The sequence below is a fragment of the Camelus dromedarius genome, chromosome 5 (assembly GCF_036321535.1).
Source record: "Camelus dromedarius isolate mCamDro1 chromosome 5, mCamDro1.pat, whole genome shotgun sequence".
NCBI classification, from domain to species: Eukaryota; Metazoa; Chordata; class Mammalia; order Artiodactyla; family Camelidae; genus Camelus; species Camelus dromedarius.
In genome coordinates, this window is record NC_087440.1 from 92368989 (window position 1) to 92395722 (window position 26734).

The 26734-nt window shown below is 38.8% G+C and overlaps 1 protein-coding gene across 12 annotated transcripts in view; it reads left to right on the forward strand.

The window, feature by feature from the left end:
* The window catches only part of MARK3 (microtubule affinity regulating kinase 3), a 92436-nt gene that overhangs the window by 41099 nt on the left and 24603 nt on the right, over positions 1-26734 (forward strand). For 11 of the 12 annotated variants that reach the window (XM_031454400.2, XM_031454388.2, XM_031454390.2 and 8 more), the window contains 4 exons: positions 13748-13796; positions 15971-16036; positions 20880-20950; positions 24950-25006. In XM_031454400.2, the coding sequence (XP_031310260.1) occupies positions 13748-13796; positions 15971-16036; positions 20880-20950; positions 24950-25006 (243 nt within the window). The remainder of the gene's footprint in view (positions 1-13747; positions 13797-15970; positions 16037-20879; positions 20951-24949; positions 25007-26734) is intronic. The other variant, XM_064486286.1, reaches the window with a different exon arrangement.

Consider the following 26734-nt stretch of genomic DNA (forward strand, 5'->3'; position numbering starts at 1 on the left):
AAAGGTTTTAAATATTATATAAACAGAATTATGCTCTATATATCCTTCTCATATTTGCTTTCTTTTGCCCAAATTGTGTTCCATGTTGATGTATTTAGATGTAACTCACTTTCACCGCTGTGCTCATTTTCATAATTATGTATCCTATTATATGAAAATGCCATGATTTATTTATCTATTCTCTGGCCAATTCAGAGACACTTGGATTGCTTATAAAGCTGTCTGTATCACAAATACTGCTAGGGATTGTCCTGTATGTGCCCTGGGGAAGGAGAAGAGTTACTCAGGGAATACATACGGTAGTAGAATGACTGGTTCACAGGGTGTGTACATCCTCGTTTATTAGCGGAGGCCAAGTTGTTTCCAAAGCAGTTGTGCTGATTTATATTCCTACCAGTAGCATATAAGAAAGATTTTTTAAATTCTTGCCAATCTGGTAGATATAAAAATTTTTCATTGTGGTTTTCATTTCTGTTTCCATGATTACTGATGAGTATTTCATCTTTTCATATTTTTATTGGCTTTTGTTTCTTCTGTGAAGTGCTTGTTCAAGTCTTTTGTTCAGTGTCTAGTGGATTTTTTAAAATCATTTTAGAGATTATATATTCTGGATACTAACATATGGCAGATACCTTGTTCCATTTGATGGTATGTTTTTTCATTCTCTTGATGTCTTTTGGTGAAACTGAATTTGCCAGTTTTATATGATCTGTACCTTTTCTGTTGTCTTTAAGAAATTCTTGCCTGCCTGAAGCTACAAAGAAATTTTTCTCTATTGTCTTATTAAAGTTTTATAATCTTTAATCCACTGGAAGTTGTGCATATTGTGAAGCAGGAATCCAATTTCGTGTTTTTTTGTATGTGTTACAACTTACTGCCTAATCTCTCCTCACTGGTCTGCATTGCAGAGTTTCTATACCTACCTACCTACACACACACACCTTTTGTTCTTCAGAAATGATTATTCTGCTTCACTTCACAATTGCCATTTTAAAGGCAGTTATTTTAAATTTATTTTCATATTTTAAATTTTTATTTTTAATAGTAGATGGCAAATGATAAATAGAACCCCAAAATACGTGACAGGTAAAATCTAAGCTAAATAAGTAGAAATACAAGAGTGACAAAGGAGACTTAGTTCTCTCAGGCCATGCATAACATACTAACTAGAGGAAAAAAGATACAGATCTCAATATAGAGCCCCTCCACTAGCCCTTACTACACATTTGAGCTTTTTTTTTTTTTTTTTTTTAAATAAAAGCATCCCTTTCTTAAGATACATTACAGCTGGCTGCCAGGAAATTATTGTGATAACGATTAAGATCTGTGGTGACTACAGGGTAAATGATTTCCTCAGGGTTGGGCAGTACATAACTTGCACAGCTGTAAGCAGTGGTCCTATTAATATGATTAATAAGTCTGGCTAAGAGATCTTTCTAGGCTACATTTTCTGAATGAGCAATAAAAATAGAAACCAATAAAAATAGAAACAAACGAAAAGTACAATCATATGGAACTTAAAACACACTCACAGAGTTCATGAGTCAAAGAGAAAACGCAAACCAAAGTTGCAGTGTATCTAGAAAGGAACACTGTGTATCAGAACCTATAGAATACTGCTCTTTGTGCTCAAGAAAATTTGAAACCTTAAACACATTAGTAAACAAGAAAAAGTGGCAATGAATTAAATATTAAATAAGTTAGGAAAGGGAACAAAATAAATCTCAGGAACTAATAATAATGTAAGGGACTAATAAAGGCAGAAATTAGTGAATTTGGAAAACAGTAGAAATAATGGATCTAGAGCTTTTTGGGGTTCTGTTTGTTTGCCAGAGGATGAGGAGACAATAAGATAGATAAACCACTAGTTTTAATCCAGGGGAAAGGGAGAGACAATACAAAGTGTGAAATGAGGGGCAGGGAAAAGACCAGAGAGGAATTAAAATTATTATGAGGGAACCTTTTGTGCAAGTAAATTAGAACCAGCCTAAAGAAATGGATGATTTTCTAGGAAAATATAACTTACCAAAATTAACTCTAGATAAGAGTCTAAATGCATCAGTAACTTTAGAAGAAATTGAGAATGGTAAAAAGGCCAGTTGCCCGCCTCAAATTGCTGAATGCACAGTTTCATGATTGACTTCTTTTGGACCGTCAATGAATAGTTATATTTCTGTCCAGCTCTTCCAGAACTTAATCGTGATGGGAAGCTTCCAAATACTACTCTCAGATTCCACATACATGGCTATCAAGTATATTGGAAACAGGGAAGAAAATTACAGTTCAATCTCACTTATAACATCCTTTCAAAAATTGAGGTTTAAAAAGTATTAGCATATAGGACTTCTAGTTAAACATTAGTATGTTTATCTTTGCTCCTTCCCCCAATTCACTAAATAGTAGTAAAGGAATTAAAAAGTAGTGTTAAAAATACGAGAGAAGACTAGCAGACAAATAATTGAACCTAGTTTTGCCAGATGGGAAACAGATGGATGAATAGCTGTGTGTGTGTGTGTACACTATTTTATATATATATATTTTTATATATAAAAATATGTGTGTGTGTATATATATATATATATATATATATATATATGTATATATATAACTTTTTTTCTGTAATAGACTTAACAAATCATAATGAGCTGAAACCGCAGGGTGGTGGCAACCAGAATCATGCTGAATCATGCCACAGAATTCAGAAAGTTTTAAAAATGAGTTGTTAGCTCCTTTTTATGGGCAGAGGCACAAGTAGAAGCGGAAACAGGATTAGCTGAAAATCTGAACTTGTGCCTCTTATCACCTGCAGCCTGCCAGTCAAGCAACTTGCCCTTCTTTGCCCCAGTAGAAATTGGGACGTTTGTTTTCAGGAGAGGTTGAATCAAAGAGCATCTGGATTTGGAGACTCCATGCTGATAATAGGGGTCCACTGAGTGGTGAGACACTCTTTCTCTACCCCCTCTCTTTGCTTGCTTCCCAGAACTCTGTTAGTCCCTCAAGTGTTGCCTAAAAAGGAGATTCAGGGATTCTTCTCTGGGGAAGCTGAGTTAAATGAAAATATAGATTGAGACATTCAGTGTCTTTCAGTGAATCTACTTAGTATCTTTCCGGTCATCCTGTGGTCCAGCCCTTATATGCATAACATTCAGTTTAGCGTTTTGGTGCCTCTCATAAATATGGGAAGGCCAAAAATCTCCAGATATTTGAGGATAACTGGAGACTAAAACAGACAGGAATGAAGAAGAGAAAGGAAAACTGGAAGAGGAAACTCGAATACTTAAAAACAACAACAACACTAATTTGTGTTTTCAAAGATTTAAAAAAGAGGAAGACGGAATGCAACAATGACCATTATATTCATCATGAAAGAAGAACATGATGCATTGGAAAAGCACCATTGGGGAAAGGGTAACTTATGGTATTGGAAAGAAATTCAGTAAAGGGGTTGGAAAATAAAGTCAAGGAAATCTCTCAAAGTAGTATAAAAAGTTCAAAGAGATGAAAATTAAGAAGGGTACAGTATGAAATTGAATCACCTATCTAGGAGGTCTAGTTTTTGATAAAAATAAATTGTGAAAAGAACAGAGGATAGGAAGGGAGATGATCAAAGACTAACAGAAGATAATTTCCCAGAACTATGGGACCAGAATTTCCAGATTGAAAGGTTCAGTGCCCAATGTAGTAAATGACAAAAGACCCACTATGTATCTAGACTGAATGCTAATGTACACAGATACTGAATCGGTGATACATTATAATTTAAATACATCAAAGTTAAAGAGAAGGCAGAGGAAAAAATAGATCACAACCAAAGGATTGTAACAGAATGTCACCATACCATTCCACATTGCTGTAAGCTGGAAGGAAATGGATCAAGGCCTTTAAAATTCTGAGAGAACTGGATAGTCACAGGTAAAAATATGAAACTGGACCCCCTCTTATTCTACACACAGATTAACTGAAAATGGATTAAGGACGTAAGCAGATCTGAAACTATAAAGCTCATGGAAGAAAACAGGGAAAAAGCTCCTTGACATTGTTCTTAGCAGTGATTTTTTTGGATGTGACACCAGAAGCACAGGGAATAAAGCAAAAATCAACAAGTGGGACTACAGGAAACTTCTGTACAGCCAAAGAAACAGTCAACAGAATGAGAAGGCAGCCTTCAGAATGGGAACAAGTATTTGCAAACCATGTATTTCATAAGGGATTAATATGTAAAATATATAAGGAACTTGTACTGAATGGCAAAAAACAAAAAAACCAAACAACCCCCCCAGCCCAAATAATCTAGTTTAAATATGGACAAAGGATCTTAATAGACACTTTTCCAAAGAAGACGTTCAGATAGCCAATAAGTACATGAAAAGGTGTTCAGCATCACTAATGATCAGAGGAGTGCAAATCAAAACCACAATGAGATACCATTTTGTACCTGTTAGAAGGGCTGTTAGCAGTAAGACAAGGATGGATGCTGACAGGGTTACAGAGAAATGGGAAACCTTGTGTACTTTTAGTAGGAATGTAAATTGGTACAACTACTATGGAAAACAGTATAGAGGTTTCTCAAAACCTTAAAAATAGAGCCACCACATGACCCAGCAATCCTACTTCTGGGTGTATTTCTATAGAAAATGAAACCACTATCTCAAAAGACATCTGACTTCCCATGTTCATTGAAAGTGTTATTCTTAGTAGCCAAGTTAGGGAAACAACCCGACTTGTCTATTGACAGATGGATGGATAAGGAGAATGTGAGGTGTATTCTTATTCTGTATTTTATCCTATAGTAATAGGAGGAGTATTGAGCTGTAAAAATGGAAGCCCTGCTCTTTGGCAACATGGATAGACCTGGAGGACATTATACTAAGTTAGACAAATACTGTATGATATCACTTATGTGTGAAATCTTAAAAAAAAAAAAACCTCTCAGAAAATGGGCAGGAGACCTGAATAGATATCTCTCTAGGGAGGACAGACAGATGGCCAGCAGGCACATGGAAAGATGCTCAACATCACTACTTGTTAGAGAAATGCGAATCAGAACTACAAGGGTATCACCTTGCACCAGCCAGAGTGGGCATCATTAAAAAGTCTACAAAGATTGGTGCTGGAGAGGGTGTAGAGAAAAGGCAACCTGCCCACACTGTTGGTGGGAATGTGAATTGTGGCCACTAGGGAGGACAGTATGGAGGTACCTTAGGAAAGTAAAAATAGACTTACCATATGACCCAGCAGTCCCTCTCCTGGGCATATACCCAGAGAAAATACATAATCCAAAAAGACACATGCACCCCAGTGTTCATAGCAGCACTGTTTACAATGGCCAAGACATGGGAACAACCCAAATGTCCATCAACAGATGACTGGATAGAGAAGATGTGGTATATTTATAAAATGGAATGCTACTCAGCCATAAAAAAAGAAAAAAATAATGCCATATGCAGCAACATGGTTGGACCTGGAGATTGTCATTCTAAGTGAAGTAAGCCAGAAAGAGAAAGAAAAATGAGGAGTGATATGATATCACTTATATGTGAAATCTTTAAAAAAAAAAAAAAAGGACACAAATGAACTACTTATTATTTATAACTATTTATAATATTGATGATTGATTTCTTGAATATGTGTAAACACATTTTACTGTCCTTTATGATTGGATTACTGCATTCTGCTGATTATTATTTTGTGGTTGACTTTATTCCTTTGATAACTATGTAAGTTTAAAAAGCTAAAGCTCTAAACTGTTCTTAGAAACAATGAACAGTAAATATATGTAAATTAAAGCAAATATGTGCAGTATATTGTATATATGTATTTACATGCAATATATTGTATCTGTATAGTCAAATTATATCAATTTTACGTACTAAAACTGAAAAATGAAAAAACTGAACTTACAAAACCTGAGTAGATGGTGGTTGCCAGGGGATGGGGTGGTGGGGGAAGTGGGGGATGTTGGTCAAAGGGTACAGACTTTCAGTTTTAAAGTGGATAATATTCAGGGATCTCATGTACAGCATGGTGACAATGGTTAATAAGTATTATATACTTGAAAGTTGCTGTGAGAGTAGATCTTATCTCACCATAATAACGGCAAAATGGTAATTATACGAGGTGAAGGACATGTTAACTAGCTTATTGTAGTAACAATTTCACAATATGTATGTGTACCAAATTACTATATTCACCTTAGACTTAACACAATGTTATATGTCAATTGTATCCAATTAAAGCTAGGGGGAGGGGTTCTGAGAGAAAATGATTCTAACCTAGAATTCTTTACCTAGCCAAACTGTCGATCAAATGTGAAGATAGAATCAAAATATTCTGGGTCATTCAAGGCCTTAAATTTAATCATTTACTTACCCTTCCTCAGGAGCTATTGATGGGATATTTCACGACAACAAGAGGGAATACCAAAAAAGAGAAAAGCATAGGATTGAGAACAGGACCAAGTCCTTCAGAATATGAATATCACTGGGGCGAGTAGAGCTTAGTGCTAGAGTGCGTGCTTAGCATGCAGGAGGTCCTGAGTTCAATCCCCAGTACTGCCATTGATAAATAAATAAGTAAACCTAAGCCCCCAAATAAATAAAAATTTTAAAACTTGACACAATTTAAAAAAATAATATGGATTATCTTCAAGTGGAAAAAATTACTTGACTATTTGAAAGTATATGAGAGGAGATATACACTTCTGTTACAAAGTTTAAGGGTAAATTAGTAGTGAGAGATTCATAGAAAACCTAAGTGAACAAAATAACCGAGACAGTTAGTAGCTCAAAGGAAACATAACATTTTTAATAAATAAAAAGAATGGAAATACATTCCTAGTGTGGCTGTAAAATTTATATAGCGTTTACTGAATAATTCAGCCAAATAGTATGATGATAACTGATCAGGAGGAAGGAGGGAAGGGGTGTGGGGTGGGGGACAGGATGTAAGAGAGTTTAGTCTTCACTGCCTGTATTAAGAAGTCAGTAGCTAATATTGAGGGAGAGAGGCTAAGAAATCATTGAACAGCTGCACGAGCATGCTGTTCAGAAGTAAGGCAGCAAATTGCAGAGTTGAAAGTGCTTGCATGATAAACAAGAGTTGAGGGTGAAGAGACACATTATATCACACAGTTCAACTTCTAAGACAGTGTCTATGTACTACTTTTATAAATAAAAGTTAAGCACAGTATTTAGCCAAAACTGTGTGATAGAACCTCATGAGGAGGATGGAGGGGGGAAGCATGAGCATTGGGAAGGGCTTAGGAAAGCTAAATCCAAAGCGGAACCACAGGACAGTGTCTAAAATGGAAAATCAAGGAAGCAGTATAATCTGACATTTTAGAAATATGCAGGTAAACAGCCGATGAATCATCCAAAGAAGCTGAAAAGATTGCTCCTAAAAAGTAAGCAGAGAAGAAGGGGTCAGGGTGAATTGGGGTAAATACCCAAATTGACTGCTGTGGCCAACAAAGATTTCATTTCATTACTGTATGAAAGGTCTTGAAAATGGAGGAGAAGCAGGAGCACATAACCTCATAGAAAATAGTCAAAAAATAGACTCGGGCAGTTGGTAGGACAAATGGTCAGTAGTCAAGCAAAAATGTTCACATGCTAAAAGGTAACATTTTTTCACCAATCAGATCTGCAGAAAACCTGATGGTACTTTATATAGTGTTGGCAAGAGTGTAGAGAAACAGGAAATCTCACATTGTTGACAGTAGTATAAGTTAATATATTTTTAGAGAGTAATATAGCACTAACAAAGTTTTAAAAGCATGTATGCCCTTTGCTCCCTCCCCCCAATTCAGTTTCAAGGAATCCACTCTGCCAGTACATTTGCGTAAGTGTACAAGGATGTATGTATACAGGGATACTCACTGTAATATTACAGCAGCAAAATTTAGCAGTCAGATTCTGGTTAAATACACTGCAGTACAGCCACACATCCTTCTGTAGACAGTTCTTCCCGGGCAGGAGACAAACGGTCTTTCATAATGCTCTCAGTTATCTTCTTTATCATCTGTTAACTTTCCCTATTCTGTCATGTATGTTTTACTGTTAGGGTGGTTCTAAGAGTAATTAGACTCTCCTTAATCTCCTTAAGTTTTACCTTAGTGTGCTGACTCTCATGTTTGCTGGACTGTGAAGATATTCCTGGAAGACTTGCTTGCTGTTGACCCACCCGTAGCTTCGGCCCACACTATGAAAAGGAATAGTAGACTCCCTTATTAATAGTCCTCAAAATACAGCAATTTCAGTTCCCTTTTCTTTTTCAGGAGTTCCCCTTTTGCCCCCCCCCAAATGTTTTTATTTTTTCATTCTCAACCCTTTTTCTTAAAATTCACATTCATTGGGGGAGAGGAAATTAGTAATACAGTTGTGATTCAGAGTTCAAAGGGCAGAAAAAAGTGTAGAAGGAGAAGCCTTTATCTGCCGCTGACTTTCATCCACCCAGGGCCCTGCCCTGGAACAGCCAGTGGCATCAGTTTCTATTTGCCCTTCCAGAGATATTCTGTGTATAGAGAAGCGAAGGGATGTATGTTTGTTTGTTTTTTTCTTTTTTGCACCAGTGCATTTTCTTGACAGTTCTTTTTCCATGAGCTCTGTGGGCTTTTGTCAGGCTCTCTGAGAGGTTTGTTCTTCTGTAAGCAGAGGTGCTGTGATCTTTGTGGTCACTGAGACAAAGGTGTGTGATGCAGGCACAGCATCCTGTTTCCTTCATGAAGCGCTGAGAGGTGTTCCAGGAACTGGGAAGCTCTTTATGAACAGAGACTTGAGGCCCCTTTTGTAGGTCTGTGGTAGGCGGGGAGACTCTAGTGTCTGGATTTCTTTCTGTCTTTCTGGCTGCCTTTTCTGAGTCTCCATGTGGACCCCAGCTCTTTCGTCTGTGAAACAGTGATTGTGTCTTCATTCTACATAGCTAGGCAGTGTCATTTCCTTCCAAGGATACAATCTCTGTGCTAATAATGCTGCAGAATATATCTCTAGCCCAGATTTCTTTCCTGAGCTTCAGACCCAGATACCAAGTACCAAGCTCTGCTTTCACTGTTTTCATTTCACTGCCCCTGACGTGGTACGTGCAGAACCAGACTCAGCCTGCTGCCCTTCCTCGCTGCAGCTGAAGTCATCTGTGTCTCACAGTGGCTCCCGGATCCACAGACATGGGTGTCAGCCTCAGCTCTGTCTTCCTCACTCTTATTCCCTGCATAGTGCTCTCCTGTATCGCATTTTCTTCATCCAGACTGCTAGTGATTATTTGTAATCTTGGATTTACTGTACAGCTCTTTCCTACAAAGAAGGGTTGGCCATTTTATTCCCTTCCATTATTTCTAACACATAAGTTGTCATTCAGCCTACCAGCTGCCTGGAGTAGCCTAGCTCTTAACATCTAGGGCTGTTATTTCTGTCTCGTGTATCTGGAGAAGGAAGTCTGAACACCCTTGTCATGACGATTTAGATCACAGTTCAGTGGTTATGACAGCCCCCCACCCCGTACTGTCTCTTATGTGCTCATTTTATTTTTGTATCGATTGGTAAAATTGTCTTTTCTCAGAGATGTTCCTGTACATCCTCGGCCCTGGCTTTGGGACATGCCTTTGCTCTGTGGTACTGCAGGCTCAGTATCCTTAGTATTCTCATCGCCAAGATCCAAGTCTTTCTTCGAGCTGTCTGTCCTCCCCTGTGTGCCGGTTCTAAAGGACTCAAAAACGCAGAGATGTAGAAGGGATGCAGATTAGTCAGCGAGAGAGAATTCTTTCACTTTCTACATTTTCGTGTTATTTCATTCTTTTTTTTTTATAATTAGCATCTACATAAGATTGAAAGGGAATGTAGAGAAATAAGTTGAATTAAGATAGTAGAAATAGGTGAACTTGTTTAGATGTCCTTTTATAGTAACAAAACTTTAAAAAAAAGTTGTACAGTCCTAGTAGGGACTTTCCTTAAAGTTCATATTTTCTTTCTAATAAATTATATCTATCCAAATTTATCTTCAGCCATCGGGTTCACAGTTGATGCAAATACATAAAATCCTGGCATTTTTGTCACATACGCAAATGGTCAGCTTTTTTAAAAGTTCTTTGCCAGTGCCTGCATGTTGCTCTGGAGTTTCCTGTAGTACCAACTTGTAATCTATCAGTTGTTTTACTTGTAAATTTTGAGGTGACTGCTTGGAATCGTGAGATGTGTGTGGACTTTGGAGTCAGACAACTCAGGGTTGAGAGTCCTGGCTCTGGCACATATTAGCTGGGAATACTTGGACAAGTTTCTTAACTTTCTCAGTCTTCGTTTACTGAATATTGGAGATGGTCATAGTCATCTGACAGACTTAAGAAAATTAAGTTAGGGACGACCACAGGTGTGAGCATCTAGTGCTGTGCTTCGGGCCCCGGCAGCACTTGGTAACTATTCACTTTTTGCTTCCTCCCCACCCCTCTTTTTTTTTTTTTTTCCCTTCCCCACTTCTTTCTCCCTCCTTACCCCTCCTGATTAACTTGGTATAGAGTTTATTAACTCATTTCTACCTGATGTATAATTCTGATAGAGGTAAATCTGTAAAGTTATTTTGGTAAGACCCTGACACTGTCCTACTAGGAAACCTTTGGCTGCTCTTTTTGTCCATAGAATTAAGCTTGTACTGTTCATCCCTGTGTCTGGTCCCTTTCACCTTTCCTCTGCTTTCACAGTACATCGCTTGGTGTGACCTCTGCTCTAACTAAGGGGTTTTCAAACTTTAATGCATTACCTGCAGTGTATAACCTATCTGCTGCTAATAAGTACATCAAAACAGCAACCTAGAACCATGTGCTACTTCACAGTTTGCATGAGTTGTGTGTTTGAGAGTGACTTAGTTGGATGGTTCTGGCTCGGATGCTCTCAAGGGGTTTTGGGCAAGAGCCACAGCTGCAGACATCCAAAGATTTGGTTGGGGCTGTTGTATCTGCTTCCAAAAGGCCCTCTCACCTGGCTGTTGTCAAGAGCTTGCAGGTCCTCACCAGCTGTGGGTATGAGGCCTCATTACCTTGCCATCTGGGCCTGTCCATTGAGGTACTTAATTGTGACACCCAAGCAAGTGATCTGTGAGAAGGAGGAGGGACCCCAGCACCTTTCACAACCTGGCCAGTCTCTGAAGTCCCCTCACCGTCAGGCCTGCCTGAACTCTCGTTGCTAGAAGCAAATCACTAAGTGCAGCCCACACTCAAAGGGAGGGATTTTAAGTTCTATTTATGAACCTGTTTTAAAACCACCACATCTGGGGTGCTTACTGAAAAGTAAGATTCTAAGGCTTATTTCAGATCTAGTGATAGGTGGAGCCCAGGAACCTGCAGTTTGCACAAGCACCCTAATGATTCTGATGCTGGTGGCCTAAAGCCCACACTGGGAAACTCACTGCTCTGCCAGACCAATCACCTGATCTTCCTTAAATAGTCTTAATCAGTTGCACCTCCCTGTCTTTGTGCACATATACAAAGCCGGCATAGCCAGCTCATTTTCAACTCGTACGTCATATTACCTCCATGCCCACCACCCTAGACAGAAGTGAGCTCTCCTTCCCTTGAATTCCTATAGTATTCTCTTTTTCTTTCTCTTTGGTTCTGTGTTTCAGTGCTGCACTGCTAATAGGGATTTCTTTTTTTTTAATTGCCTTCATTTAACCTCTTGCCAGGAGAACTGTGACAACTCTGTAACAGCCATTCTGCTACTCAGGATTTAAAAGCAGTGTGGTCATTAGAATGCTAAGGGTGGCTCAAACCACACTTCTTACTGGTAGATAATACTTTCATTCAGGCATTTATCAAACAAATGAATTCCTATTGTATGCTAGGCTTGGTTTCAAGTATACAGTATAGTTAAAGGAGATCATCCTGTGGATAATAGGGACAATAAACTGGCACACAAAAATGTGTCATCACAACTTGAAAGACATTCTAGGAAAGAAGTGAACACACTGCTCTGATGTAAAACAGGAGACCCAGTTAGGTAAGGTTTTTGAAGAATCTACCTGAGACTTGAAGACGAAAAGAAGAGACTCTAAGGAAGGAAAGAGCTTAGTTTGTTCTAGTATCTGAGAGGAATCAAGGTGGCTGGAGTGGCATGCCCAGAGCTGCGGCTGGAGGGGTAAGCAGGGGCGGCCATGGCCGTGGTCAGGATTCCATTCTGAATGCAGTGTCCTAAGCTGTGTTGGTATGACATCCAACTTGGCACTCTACTAATTTAGCAGTTGTGGAAGTAACTGGGAGATTCAGATTATAGCTACAAACCTAACTATAATGGATTGGAAAACGAGATTCCTGTGTTAGCTTAATAGAGGGATGTTGAGAAAGAACTCATGCCTGAGTGGTTGTCAGGGCGGGTAGCTTCTCATCTTGGAACGGGAAATGTGGGAATGACCACAACAGCAATAGGAGGTATTTATGTTAGAGATAAAAGTGCTCCTGCCTTTAGGGAGGAGCCAGAATTCTAGACAGGAAGGTTCTTCACCTTGATTCCATGTTTTTAAGCGCAGAGCTCAGTTTGTAGGTCTGATACCTTGCCTCCATGCTTTCAGTTGTTAGCTGCTGATTCAGTTCTAGACTAGACATAGTGGACAAAGACCAGTGCAGTGAGAGCCCTGTGATTTCTCACCAATTTCCTTTTCACACAGCCAGCTGCTCCTCGTTTCCCAAAGCTCTTCACAGCCTTGCCTCCTGTAGGTTGTAGTATCCTGGGTGTTGGGAGACCTAGTTCTGGCCAGACTCCTATGGAAAGATATTAGGGCCTTGGAAGATCTTTTTCTCTCTTTTTCTAGTTTCCACTTGTTTGCAAGAAGGTTGTAGAAGATGCTCTGTAAAATTCTGTTATTTTCTGAGATCATCTCATGTTAGTCCAGGCCTCTCTGAATTCACAGCACATGTTTATACACAACAGTTTAATATTTCCCCTTGTTCTGTGTGATGGCTGGACAGCTCTGCTGGTCTTGACTGAACAGCTTTTCTCATGGTCTCTCCTGGGTTGTATGCACTTAGCTGGCAAGTTGGCAGGAGCTGCATTCAGCTGGAGCAGTGGGTCCCTCTCTATAGTCCTTCATCCTCGAAGGCTAGATTGTCTTCTTTATATCGTGGCCACATCATTCCAAGAGAGTAAGCCCCAGTTTTATCCAGCTTCTGCTTCCTTCAAATTTGATAATGTCCCATTGGCCAAAGTAAGTCACAAAGCCAGTACAAAAACGTGACCACGTGAGGCAGGACTCATTAGGGCCATTAATGTAACCACCTACCGCAGCCTTCATGTTAAATTACCTACCTTCTCCAATGAGGATTTCTTGAAGTGGTTTTATTCAAAACCTTCTCACAGAATTACTTGGAATTATCAGTCTAATGCACTCATGGTGCCGTTCATTGGGACTTTACAAGTTTTGATTTGCAGAATTAGAACCCCTGGGTAGATACTGAATCAGACTAAGTCTAATCACAAACTGTTGCTGCTTAAATCTGACCTTGTGTGTTCAGGATAGCACAGTGTAATTCACATTATGATATCCTCCTCCTTTGGGATCTCTGCTTTTCCATAAGATAAAATTGATTCATTTAGTAATAGATTATGAAGCTACTTCATAATTACCCTGGACTTCCATGTATTAGATGTGAACTACTGCTAAACATTACCAGTGAATCAGTTATCTAAGGAAAATTTTTAATTTATATTGCAACCATGGAATGTAATGTTTAATAACCTGTGTTGGGGGGATTGTGTGTGTGTTTGTTTTTTAGCTCTTCAGAGAAGTAAGAATAATGAAGATTTTAAATCATCCAAACATAGGTACTTTCTGCTTTCTTAAATACTTTTGGGTCTAAATGCTTTCTTGAAAGTATGTCATAAAGCTAAACATATATTCCAGGAGTGACAGGAGATTTCTTCCCTTCTCCCAATCCAGGTACACTTTTAGAAAATATATTTGTATAAATTGTTGATCATTTATATTAACTTTTTGAAATTATTAAAGATAAATTAAAAGCTTAGATATTAAACATTTTAATGTAAAGCTTTAATTCAATAGAAACATCTGTAATCATTATAATTTTCTAATTTTTAATAGTTCAGAAATACCATAATTATACTTAATTTATAGACAGAGAGAAGGGAATTGTGGTAAGTTAGAGTTAATGTCTCAGAGGTGTGGAGTTTTTTGCTCTAGCTGTGTTGCTAAGAAAATACTGGTACATTGAATCATATTTTAGAAGATACAGGATACTTGCTATCTAATGGAATTTTGATATGAATTTTGTTTTATGTATTCTCTGTGTGCACAGCTTTTTTTACACAATGATACCTTCTACAATCTCAAAATATTTCTGGAATGAAATAGCTCTTAAGACAACCAGTTGCATCAGTTTACTATCAAAGTCAGTTCTAGAAAGTGGGAGTGTGATGTGATGTTAAGGATATCTTATCAAGATTTCTTGAGGTGCAAAGGTGTAGAGTACTAAAACAGAACCACAGGAGGGAAAAACTTACACCCTTACTTCACCTCATCTGAGCCACCGCCATTTAAAAGGCTTTATCGTGTTATGTTCTAAGAAAGTGCTGCCAAGCCCTTACCCTCTTGTCAATGATGTTAGTTAAAATGTGGAAAAATATACATCTTAGAATCAATGAAACATGACGTTTGAACAAAGGAAAAATAACAGGGAATACAGTAGGTGGGAAGAAGACCTTCACTTTTTATTTCAGCCCTTTGGGGTTAGCTAGCCAACTCTGGATTGCAAATACCAACTTTTCACCAGAAAAATATTTTATCACTACTGCCAAGGACTAGCTAACTTAAACATACTTACTTTGTTTTTTAATTACTTAAGTTATAACCTGATTAGAGTTCTCTACTTACTGCTAAATGACATATTTTTGAAAATAGATTTAAATTTCCAGTTTCCCCAGAAAAACCAATATTTGTATTGGAATTTTAGAAAGGTTTTATTTATATGTTGATGATTCACCAGCATATGTGCCTAAAATTTCTTTAAATATTTTTTCTTGACAACCTGAACTTATATCATCTTAGAAATTATAGTTCTATTCAGCACTTCGACAAACATATTAAGTACTATGTTAGCCACTTTGTTTGATCTAATACTCTATATTAAAGCATCAGAAAATAACCTGCAGTGTAAGATTAGCATTCTCCCCCTTTTTTTTTGCTAACTTCAATTTTGTAATGTGTATTGCCAAAGTACACAAGATAATGATTTGATAGCTTTAGAAATTAACTTCAGTTTCATTTTTAAATGTATATATTTCTGATTTTGTTATGGGTTTATGAAATAGCAGTAGAAATATTATTTCTGTCTGTAACAAGAGACTGCTATAGCAGAGTCACACAGACTTACTGAAAATGATTCTTTTTAAAAAGTTCTTTTCAATCAATTAGTATAATTCCTTCTACTTTGCTGTCTCTGGCTTCAGAATAGAAACAAAGGAACCTTGTTCTCTGAGAATTGTGATAAGTTTCCCAGGCAACAAAAGTCTCAAATGGAATGATATGTATCCTTAAAGCCATGATAACAAGTGGATGGACTTGCACTTGTAGGAGTAGAATAGATCTGAGCAGTTCCTGAGGTGAAATGCAAAATAAGAATGCTTTTCCTGAGGTGCAAATGTTGAGCTGCAGGGACCACAAGTAGCCAGTGTAGACATAATACAGGATGATGAAATGAGATCAAATACACTTCACTAGACTTCTGAGTGTGTCCTGAAGTTACGTGGTTTGAGCGCCTAGAAAAAAAATCTTTTTTTTTTTTTTGGCATTCCATGCTTTTAAAAATATTTTCTGCTGTTGTAATATATAATAAAATTTCCTAAAAGCTTTTTTTAGAGGTCCAGCTATTAAAATCTTTAACAGGGAAAAGTTTACTTTTTGTAGTAACAGTTTATATGTACATGGTATGTGCATACAGATGTTTGTTTCTTTTTCTCCTGTATCCTCTTCCATCCCCAAGTGAAGTTATTTGAAGTCATTGAAACTGACAAAACACTCTACCTAATCATGGAGTATGCAAGTGGAGGTAAGAAATTTATATGTATTTTTTTTCTTTCTTCCCTTTTAGAAGACTACACAACCACGCTGCCCACATGGATAAATGTTAAAGTTTCATTTAACGTTCAGAGTCATAATACACTAGGATGAGAATCAGAAAAGCTGACTCGCAGCTATTCTGTGGATTGCTTTTAAGTGTTCCACTCTTAGCATTCTTAATTGATAATACGCAAATACCTGGACTTTTTTATGATAAAATATGCATAACATAAAATTTACCATTTTAACCACTTCCAGTATACAGTTCTGTGACATTAAGTACATTCACATTGTTAACCATTACCACCATCCATCTCCAGAACTTTTGTATTTTCCCAAAATGAAATTCTGTCCCTGTTAAACAATAACCCCTGTCTTCCCTTCCCCAGCTCCTGGCAGCCACCGTTCTGCTTTCTGTCTGTATGAATTTGACTCCTCTGGGTACCACATAGGAGTGGAATCGTGTAGTATATGTCCTTTTGTGATTCCCTCTTTCACTCAGTGTAATGTCCTTAAGGTTCATCCATGTTGTAGCATGTGTGGGAATGCCCTTCCTTATTAAGGGCGAATAATATTCCATTCTGTGTTTGTGTGTGTGTATATATATGTATACACACACACATACATAGATACACTACATTTTGTTTACTCCAAGTACTTGGATTTTCAAAAATATCAATGCATTAGCCTATTTGAAATAAATGTCTACTGCATGTTGGATGGTTTTCTTCATCAGATTTTTTTATGTCATTGGTGTCCGTCTTTTCCCAAGACCAGAAATGGTGGTTATATGGTTATAGCTTCCTTAAAGATTAGAGACTGGTAATTATTTGCCTGTAAGTTTGTATAAATGTAGACATTTTCATGAAATAAATGTATATAGCCATTGTCTTTTACAAAGATTCTCATTTTAGGAATATCTTTGGGCTAGGCTTATAATGCTCTGGGACCACTTGTGAATTTCACTGTCCGTGGAAGGCAGAAGCTTTCCTGTTTGTCTTTGCCAGTTCCCTGCCTCTAGCACAGTGCCTGGCACATGGTAGATACTTGACAAATGAAAGTTGAATTTATGAAATTATAAACTAAACTACTGGGAACATATTCTGTTTAACTCTACGGTATAGCTTAAATTTTTGATTATAGTAGAGTTTTATTTTATTGGTAACGCTTTGATTCAGGATGCAAAACCTGGAGCCTCACTGTAGTGATTTAACCATTAAATGAAAGATTGTAAACCTGTTGTGGGGATGGCAGGCACACCTCCAACACCACTTTTTCATACTCCTCACTCACTATTACTTGTGTGTTTTGTATTTTAAATGTGTGGTTTGAGAATTCAGTTGGGATTTTCACAATTGAGGAGTAATAGGAATCTGAAGGTTAATTGTAGAACCAAAAATCTGCGTGGGGTTCTAATACTTTCTACTCATGTTACAGTGTGTGGTTCAAAATCTTTTCATTTGTGTAGCCTCTGCAGTGCACAAGTGCTTTTGTCTCCTGCCTGATCTCCTTTGACTTTCACAGTGACTCTGATGTGGCCAGGCAGTGAGTGATGGGCTTTTACTCTTGAGACCCTGGAGAATATGGAGTTTGGGAAGTCTCACTGTGGTCATGTTGCCAGGCATGGAGCCCCAGTCTTCTGATACCATGTAGCCTCTCATGAATGGTCAGTCAGTGGTGGCTTTCTGTTCCCATCTATTTTAGGTACCAGGGTCACAGAGATTTCTCTACAGGGGATGTCAAATACATCTGAGAAGTATCCCTCCAGAAAGAGGATGGGCTTTGGGAAAGGCAGCCATGGAGTCAGCCTAGCCAGTGCCCCTCATTCATTGATTGTGTGACCTTGTAAGTTACATGTCTCTGAGCTTCAGTGGACATGGTAACACAGCTCTCCTTTGAAGGCTCAGCGCCACTGCTCAGCATCAGAACAGCACTAATCAGTAGGTGATGGTGGTTTATTGGCTTGGGCCATTTGTTTTAATCAGTTCAACAAAGCGCTATCCATCTCCAGGACAGCTGTTTTATCATTAATACATTTGCCATTTTGAATGACAAAAATTTCATTAAATTCTTTACCTACTCCTCCCCAGCCTAGTATGTTTCAATATGGTAGAATCATAGAATTTTTTTTCTTTCCCTTGGCTGCCTTGGAAGCTCAAACTCTGTTTTGCATTAAATTGGGGTTTTCCAGTGTGATTAAGGGGTGCTACAAGTCCCAGTTTAGCATTGAGAGGCCAACCTTTCTGGAGGTGAGGGGCTCCAGAGGGAGCAGTGTGTGCTAAGGATCCGAGTAGGGGAGGGGCTTCTCAAAGGTCATGTCCTGGGGTTTGAAGTGAAGTACCTGCTACCCTTCTCTGCTGATGGCTGCAGGGCTCCATGCCTCCACCCAAGAGATAAAGGCAGATTTGAGGCTTGAAAATCCTGTGAAAGGGAAACACTGGGCTTAGCTGAGAACCTGGAGGAGAGCTGAGGCTTCATGCTCAGTGCTCCATGCTTCCAGCCCACTCACTTCTGGGGACATCAGTCCCTCCTTCCCACAGATTGCTGGCTCCTGACTGGGCTGCTGGGCCTCACTGAGCAGGAGGCCGTAGGTCTCCCGCGTTACATCCTGGTACACACACACCACCCCCCTCCAGGGAGAAATGCATGGCCACATCCACGAACCTCACGGCCCTTGGGCTGCTTCCCCTAGTTTGCCTGGGCCCGGCCTCCCCGGGGAACATCCACCACCAAGAGAGGAACCAGAGGCGGCACCATGGGAAGCCATCCTGAGAATCATAGAATTTTAGAATTGGAAACAATCTTAGAAATTATCTAGGCCAACTGCCTAATTTTTACAGATAAACTATAAAGCTCTGAAAGGTTGTTCTGTGCCAGTGGTTTCTTCACTAGTTACGGCAGGACCTGAACTAGGACCAAAGGCTGTCTGTACTGTCCTGTCTGGTGTCCTTTGATCAGCCGCATGAGCCCTGACCTGGGTGGGGAGAGCCACTGTTTGCTGGTTTTGCTCCTAATAAATAATAGCCTTTAGAGGTGTTTAATTCAGCCACTAATCTGAGCACTAATACATTTTTAATAAGGGGGGAGATCTGAGCTGAATTCCTGATTTATAACTTAGTAATTGGGAGTGTGACTTTATGGTTCCAAAATCTCTTAAGAGGTTTATATTGCATCAGAATTTATAAAAGTATTTTAAAATTATATTGACAGATTTGAACTTTATCTGTGTTACTCTACAACTACTGGGTGAATCCTTAATTTTTTTTTTTGAGTCAAAACTGTTCAGTATGACATGCACACATCTTTGTTTTCACTTTTTAACCACTTGTTTTGACATAATATACTTTTCTGCAAATAGAAAGGTCATTGTCTTAGAAAATGCTGACATTTTACTGAGCTGATGTTTAACTTTATAATTCATCATAGTTAAATGAATTGTGTAATGTAAATTAACAATATGTAATTCCTATTAAAAGATAATTATACAATCATTGATACTTGAAAATGTTTATACCCATTTATTATTTTAAAATTTATTCAGAGTTAGGGCTAAAAGTTTAAGTCAGATATTAATGTACAGTTCAGAATATCTTTTTCTCAAAAATATTTAAGGTCTAAAACTAAGCTTTTCTAAAGTATCAAAATGTTTTAATTGAATGTTGTCATTAAGCTGATGGAAGTATTCATTTGTATGTAGTAGGTGTGATTCTTTCCCGAACACATTTTATATCTAATTTGCTAAATTAGTACTCTTTTCTGTTGACTTCAGAGGTGTATCCTTATTCCAAATTCATAAGCAGTTGGCAATACTAATAAATTCGTTGAAGTGTCACTTCTCTTCCCTGACAGATTAATACCTTACAAACTATCACCTAGATGTCCACCAGCAAGTTACTCGGCTTTACCTTTATTTTACACTGTGTCCTGAATCCCCCCCAACTTCCTTGTCACCACCGAGGCTGGTTCCCGGTCCCTTCCCCAGCCAGAGTGATCCTTTTAAGAGGTCATTTCATGTCCTCTACCTCTCCTCTCTCAGAGCAAAGCCTGCAGACTCTCATGCTCTCAGGAGGTCTCCTACCCATCTCTCTGCTCATTCCCCGCCCCCCTTTCCCTTGTTCACGCTTCTCCGGCCTCGTGGGCTCCTTGCTCTTTTCTCTGTCTGGAATCTGTCTCCCAGATAACTACACTGTTCGTTCCCTCGCAGAAGTCAGCACAGTCCTGACCCACACAGACACACTTCCTGTTTCTTCCCCTGACTCTTCTCCCAGTGCTTCTTATCTGGTACGCTATATTGCGTTTGTTTGTTTATTGTCTGTCTCCCCTACTAGAATGTAAACTCCATGAGGAAAAGGACTTTGCTTTGTTCACTGCTGTATTTCTCCGGGGCCTAGAACATTTCTCAGCAGTTAGTAGGCACTCATTATTGGTTGAATGAATGAGTGAATATATTCAGGAAATGCTCTTTTGGTCATAATCCTATAGTGAAGACATCTTTTAAAACAAGTGACTTATCCATTTTAACTTCCAATTTTCATTGCTAAGTTTTTATTAAAGCATCTGGAAACATAACCTTTAAAAAATAAAAGTTATATAATTTAAATGTATGAGAATTTAATTTTAAGGCTTTTCTCCAGCTTAAAAGGTTTTATGAATAAACTTTGCCCATAGTTAAGGCTAACTTAGTTCAAATTCTATGTATTCCTGTTTATCTTAATACTTACATTTAAAAATTAAAACAAGAGCATTACTAAAAGTGAAACGTTAACCAGTTTATGGGACAGTTAATGCTCCAAAGTAGAATTTCTGCTTACTTTCATTTCTCTCAATTATAGGTGAAGTGTTTGACTATTTGGTTGCACATGGAAGAATGAAGGAAAAAGAAGCAAGAGCTAAATTTAGACAGGTATGGATTAATGCACCTTTAGTTTATTGATCTAATAACATTATCTAACTTAAACCCTGAAGCAAACAAGTGCTTGCCTTTTTAAACGGTTTGTAGGGTACGTTGTCTGGAGCAGGGGTTGGCCATTTAGTTCAACAGAAATTTATTAATTTATTTAGTGCTTTCATGCCTAAGGCACTGTGCTAGAGGCAGCCATGGGTTCTATTTCTAGGTTTGTAATTGGGATTTTAGTCTCATTCTTAACCTTAGTGTTTGACAGTTGAGCCTTAAAAAACGAGAGAACCTTTCAAACACCTGTGATTGCATTAATTAAAACCATTTCCAATTTTTTAGCAAAAAGAATGTCACAATCCAAAACAATCATTATTAATTTTGTCTTACATAAGGTAAAACCAAACGGAACTTAACCTATAAATTAATGGCTTACCTTCTTCTTTGTCGTTACCCCCATTCCTTAAAGAGACACTCATTTTAATAAGCAAGTTTTAAGCATAAAGGTGACTTAACTCTTCTGCTTTTATTAATAATGATTACTGTTTATTAATTGATCATTACCTACTAAATACGGAGATAAGTGCTTTATCTGGATTAATGTATTTCTTGCAGCAGCCTTGTTTGTAAGGAGTATTATGCCCATTTGCTCAAGATAAGGAAACTGACTCACAGGAAGATTAAATAATTTGCCCAAAATTTGATGCCAGGCAAATAGCAGATCTATCATTGATTCAGACCCAGATTCCCTGACTCCAAAACTAAAATTCTTAATCATCGTGATGTGCAGGAATCTGCAAACTCTTTCTGTAAAGTGCCAGATAGCAAATATTTTAGGCTTTGTAGGCATGCAGCCTGTTGCAACTATTTAATGCTCCTGCTGTAGCATAGAGGCGGCTGCAGATGATATCTGAATGAATACGCTCGCGTGACTGTGTTCCAGCAATACTTCACGCAGAGAAGCAGGTGTGGGCCAGACTGCACATACAGGCCATAATGTGGAAGGGAAGGAACAAGTACTTTATTACTTTTAAATTAACACTGTACTTAAATATCAGTACAGGCTCATTTCTCTCAGAACCCTTAAATTTTTTTAGTCACATGAAAGGTTGTGTAGGTAGAGGTATGATAGACGTCTTTAAAGATTTCACAGTATCTGGAAAGGCAAGTTTATTTCAAGATTTCTCTTTACAGTTGCCTCTTCTGACTTGCTTAATCTAGTGTTTACAGTTAAGGACTTACTTATACACTTCTCAACTTCTGCTATTTGCTGTTGCTTAAATTTAATTTAAAGCTTAAGAAATACTGGTGGTACTTTGAATTAAACCTGTTAAATACCAAAGTTGAAGCTGCCTTTGACTGTCATTTAACTTCCCTGACCCTGTTTTTCTAGCTATGAAAAGAGGAAGTTATGCTTGATGAATTCTGACATTCTTTCCAGTTCTGATAAGACTGTTCTGTGGTCTATGGAAGGAAGCTCAAATTTCTCTCTATTACAGAACAAGTCTGTTTGGCCCTTTCCGTAACTGTACTCTTAATTTTTATACATTGGCCACCTAATAAGCCAAGATTTTTTTGCCTCATAAAACTTAAATTCCTCACCACTCAGATGAATCTGACTGGCAAACGTTTATGCAAATCGGATTTATTGACTGTGAGGAAAAGGCTAGTACTGGCTGGCAACAGCAGGTTTGAGCCTGGACCTTCTCCAGGGAAGCAGTTTATTGCTTAAACCTGTGACCCCTACCCTCTTGCAGCACTACCCATCCCCCAGGTGGGAGTCCACTTGTCAGAGGGACTTGGACAGTTATCACTCAGATTTTTATTTTAAACTCCCTGCAGAAATTTTGGAGCATTTGATAAACCTGTTAGTTGGTCCAAGAAAGATAGTTTATGTACTTTAACAATTAATAACTTGGTTTACAGTACTTAGAATTAATGCAGTCTTTTCTCCTTGCTATAGTATTTCCTTAAGACAGCTCATTTAAACCTGGAAGGGTCAAGTATGATATTGGTGCTTCTGCTTTTCTCCGTTTCTAATTGCCATGCTTTCCAAAAGTTTATAAGTCATCATTACTTAGACTCAATAAAAAGCTTTCCTGTTTATACCAGAGAGGAAGGTGTGCCACACACCAGGTACACTATGCGTGAGCTGTTTTCTGTCCAGAATAGGCCGTTCTTTCCGTAGTGATCAGCAGATGATTTTTCCTCTTCCCACTCCCTTCACCACTCTCATCCTGGTTATTGCATATGCTGTTTTAATTTTTTTTGGCTGAGCTCTTGTTCTTTTCAAAGAAAGAGAATAGATTCCTGGCTCCATCTTCTTGCCTCACTTCTTCCATGGTGGCTTGCTAATGTTGCTGCCTCCATTCTTTCTTGTATGACTGGAAATGAATTAGGCTTGCGTTCATGTTGTAACCTAGAAAACATCGAGGTTCTCAGCCTTATTTAGAAATAACCTCTTTTGGCTTAAAAGCAAAATGCAAAAAAGCAATTGAAAGTTGAGTATGTTCAGGTAATTGTAGCATTAGGTTAGCTTTGAGCTGTTTGGAAGTAAAAGAAGAGAAATTCTCTTTGAGAAAGGGTAGGAAATTATCAAATCTGATTCAAAAGCAGAATTTGAAAATAACCTACAGGAGAAATCTTAATATGCAGGGAAAAAAACAGGGAAAATTGAATCAGGCAGAAAATAAAATTTTCCTGTGTCTTAGGGAAACAAATCTATTTCACTTTCCCAGTTTTCAAGAGGACAAAATAGAACAGTGTAATTGGTGTCCAAAGTGATAGATGCTCTGAAACCTGTATTTTGATTTTGGAATTTGTGTACCTCTAGTTGGCGGTTACGAATGGGTCTGATTGATCTTTTGAATATTCACTTTATAAAGTATGAAACTGCTCGGTGACACCCTAATTTTGGCATCACCCCACCCTACCCCCAGCCCAGCTGCTCCTTACTGCTTTTTCTGAACCAAAATATCAACTATTAGAACAGTCCTTTCTAAGTTTTTATGCCCAGTGTAATTAGGTGAGTGTTGCTTACAACTAAAAGTTGATGGTGACTTGGAAAAACAAGCAGTATTTTTGTTATAACCCCAGTTTTGTGTATATGTAATTATATATATATATTTAAATACACATGCATCATGCCAAAGAAAAGACTAGAAGCAAATACACCAAAATAACAAGAGATACTATCTCTATTTGGTGGTTATACAAGCATATTCTTGTATATGCTTTTCTGTTTTTCCTAAAATTTCTATAAGCATATAAAACTTTTATAATTAGAATAGGATACTTTAAAAAATGCCTAGTAAGTGTGAAATTTCAGCAGAGCGGTTATTTAACTGTGCTAATCACAGGCGTAATCCAAGTTGAGTAAATGGAAGCATACGGTGTGCTGCAAGCAAGGGGTCCTCGCTCATGGAGCAGGTAGCAGTCTTCACGCTGTGTCGTTTGTGTCCACTACAGCACTCATTCTCCCATCTTAAGGAGGGGAAACTGGTCCTCAGAGAAGTGAAGTCACTATTGCTGTCCTTGACCCCACATCAGCCAGAAGGAAGAGAGCATTGCAGGGAGCAAGCTGACCAACCTAGAAGACAGTGGGCATGGGCAGTCTGCAGCTGCCAGCTGGGTGGGGAGAGGCTGCGCCAGAGCCTTCTGCTCCTGGGCCCAGGCAGCCAAAGTCCTCTGGATGCCAATGACTCGTTGAGTCCTGGCACCACATTCAGAAATAACTGGAATGCCAGGGGACAGGGCCCGAGAAGAGACTTTCCAGTTAAAACTGGAGAGAATAGGAAGAACACCTTCACCTTTCTCTTCTTGCTCTCACCCCACCTGGCATTTCTCCAAACTGGAAAGTTCAGAGCATGAGAAAATTGTATTTAGAGACGCACACAGACATTGAAGTGCCCACTGCGTACTTTGCATGTGTGAATGTTGACAAAGTATTTTCATTTTAATTGTGAATCTGCACCATTGATGACTCACAACCTTGCATCTCCTGTCCAGATAGTGTCTGCAGTCCAGTACTGCCACCAGAAGCGGATCGTTCACAGAGACCTCAAGGTGAGTCACAGTGCCCCTACTAGTGTCTCCTTTGCTTGCTTGTGTTCCGTTCTCCTGGCGGTTATGACACAGATGACGTACAGATTGGATTGTGTTGTTAGTATGGGAAAAAAAACCCTAAAATATATTTTACATTTCAGTTAGGGTAGCCATAGTTGGTCTCTGGAGAAAAATCATATCACTAAACAGTTGGGGTCCTTTAAAAATGTACACTCTCTCAGACAGCGTCCTCAGTGCTACCTGGCACCCTTTTTCTCCTGTTACAACAGTGGCCATTTGAGACCCACTTCACAGGTCTCCACCTCTTCTCTCTCTCCTAGCACACAAAAGGGTTTCCTATTTCACAGAGAAAATAGAAACACCAAGCAGGCCCTCAAACTTAGCTGCACCTGCATTCACCCTTCACCTTCCAGAATTTTCCTCGTGTTACAAGACAGCGGAGCGCCTCTGCTGACCCTGCCTCTGTGTTCTGTGTCCTACGTCCTCTAGGGACTGCTTCACTCTGTTTCTTCCTATCTCATGGTTTTTTGGCGTTTTTTGTTTGTTTTTAAATTTTTTTAGTTGAAGTACAGTCAGGTTACAATGTTGTGTCAACTTCTGGTGTGCAGCATAATGTTTCAGTCATTCATATACATATATTCAATTTCATATCCTCGTTCATTATAGGTTACTGCAAGATAGTGAATGCAGTTCCCAAGTCTTGTTTCTTCACCTTCTCTCTCTGTTGGCTTCTCACTAGCAGCCCTTATAAAAACATGCTCAAGTCTGTACCATCTTTTATCAAAAAACCTCCTCACCCTAACTCTCCTTCCATATACACCCTCTTCTCTTCTCACCTTCTCAGCCATTATTTCTCCAACATTGTCTAGATTCTCTCTTAACTTGGTACTCACTCCTCTTTCTCCTCACGTAATTGTTACCGATTTGCTTGTTCTCTGCTCACCAACCCTTGCTGCGTTCATATCCACTCTAGTAGCTGCAGTGGCTGGAAGACCCCGAATCTATTTCTGCAGCCAAAGCTCTCTTCTAGGATGTAGTATCCAGCTGACAGAAGGACACCTTCACCTGAGCATCCCTCAGGCAGCTCAGGTTCAGGATGTTTACAGCCTACACTCCTCCTTCCTAAACTTGAACTTATATTTCTCATTGTGATGACTGATGTCCCTCAGGTCCCTGCCTCCCCTTTGCTCTTCTGTTCACTTAGTCCCCATGTCCTGTTCCTGCTGTTCCCTGAGCATCACTAGAGCTCGCCCTTGTCTCTCCCCATTTGCACCATCCTAGTGCAGACCGCAGCATCTCATACTTGATTACTACTCTAGCCTTTTGCCTGGTCTTCCCTGCTTCCAATTTTCTCTCTTTCTTCCGTGTCTGTTTCCTACACTGCAACCAGAATGGCCTTTAAAAACACAAATAAGATTGTCCTTTCCGTGCCTGAATGACTTTTCAGTGGCTTCCCGTCACCCTTAGGTGAAAAACCCAAACTTTCTGACTATAAGCCACTTGGCTGGCCCTTTGTAATTCAGCCATGGCCACGTCCCCAGCCATCTCTCTCTGCACCTCTCTCCCACACTCTGTCTTTCAGTTTCTTGAGCAAAGCATGTACTGTCTCACCGTCTGGGTTTTAGACTGTTTATTTTGCCTGAAATACCTTCTTGTCAATACACCCACTACGACCAACTAAACCTCCAGGCAGCAACTTCAGTTTCAGCCTCTTTAGGAAACCATACC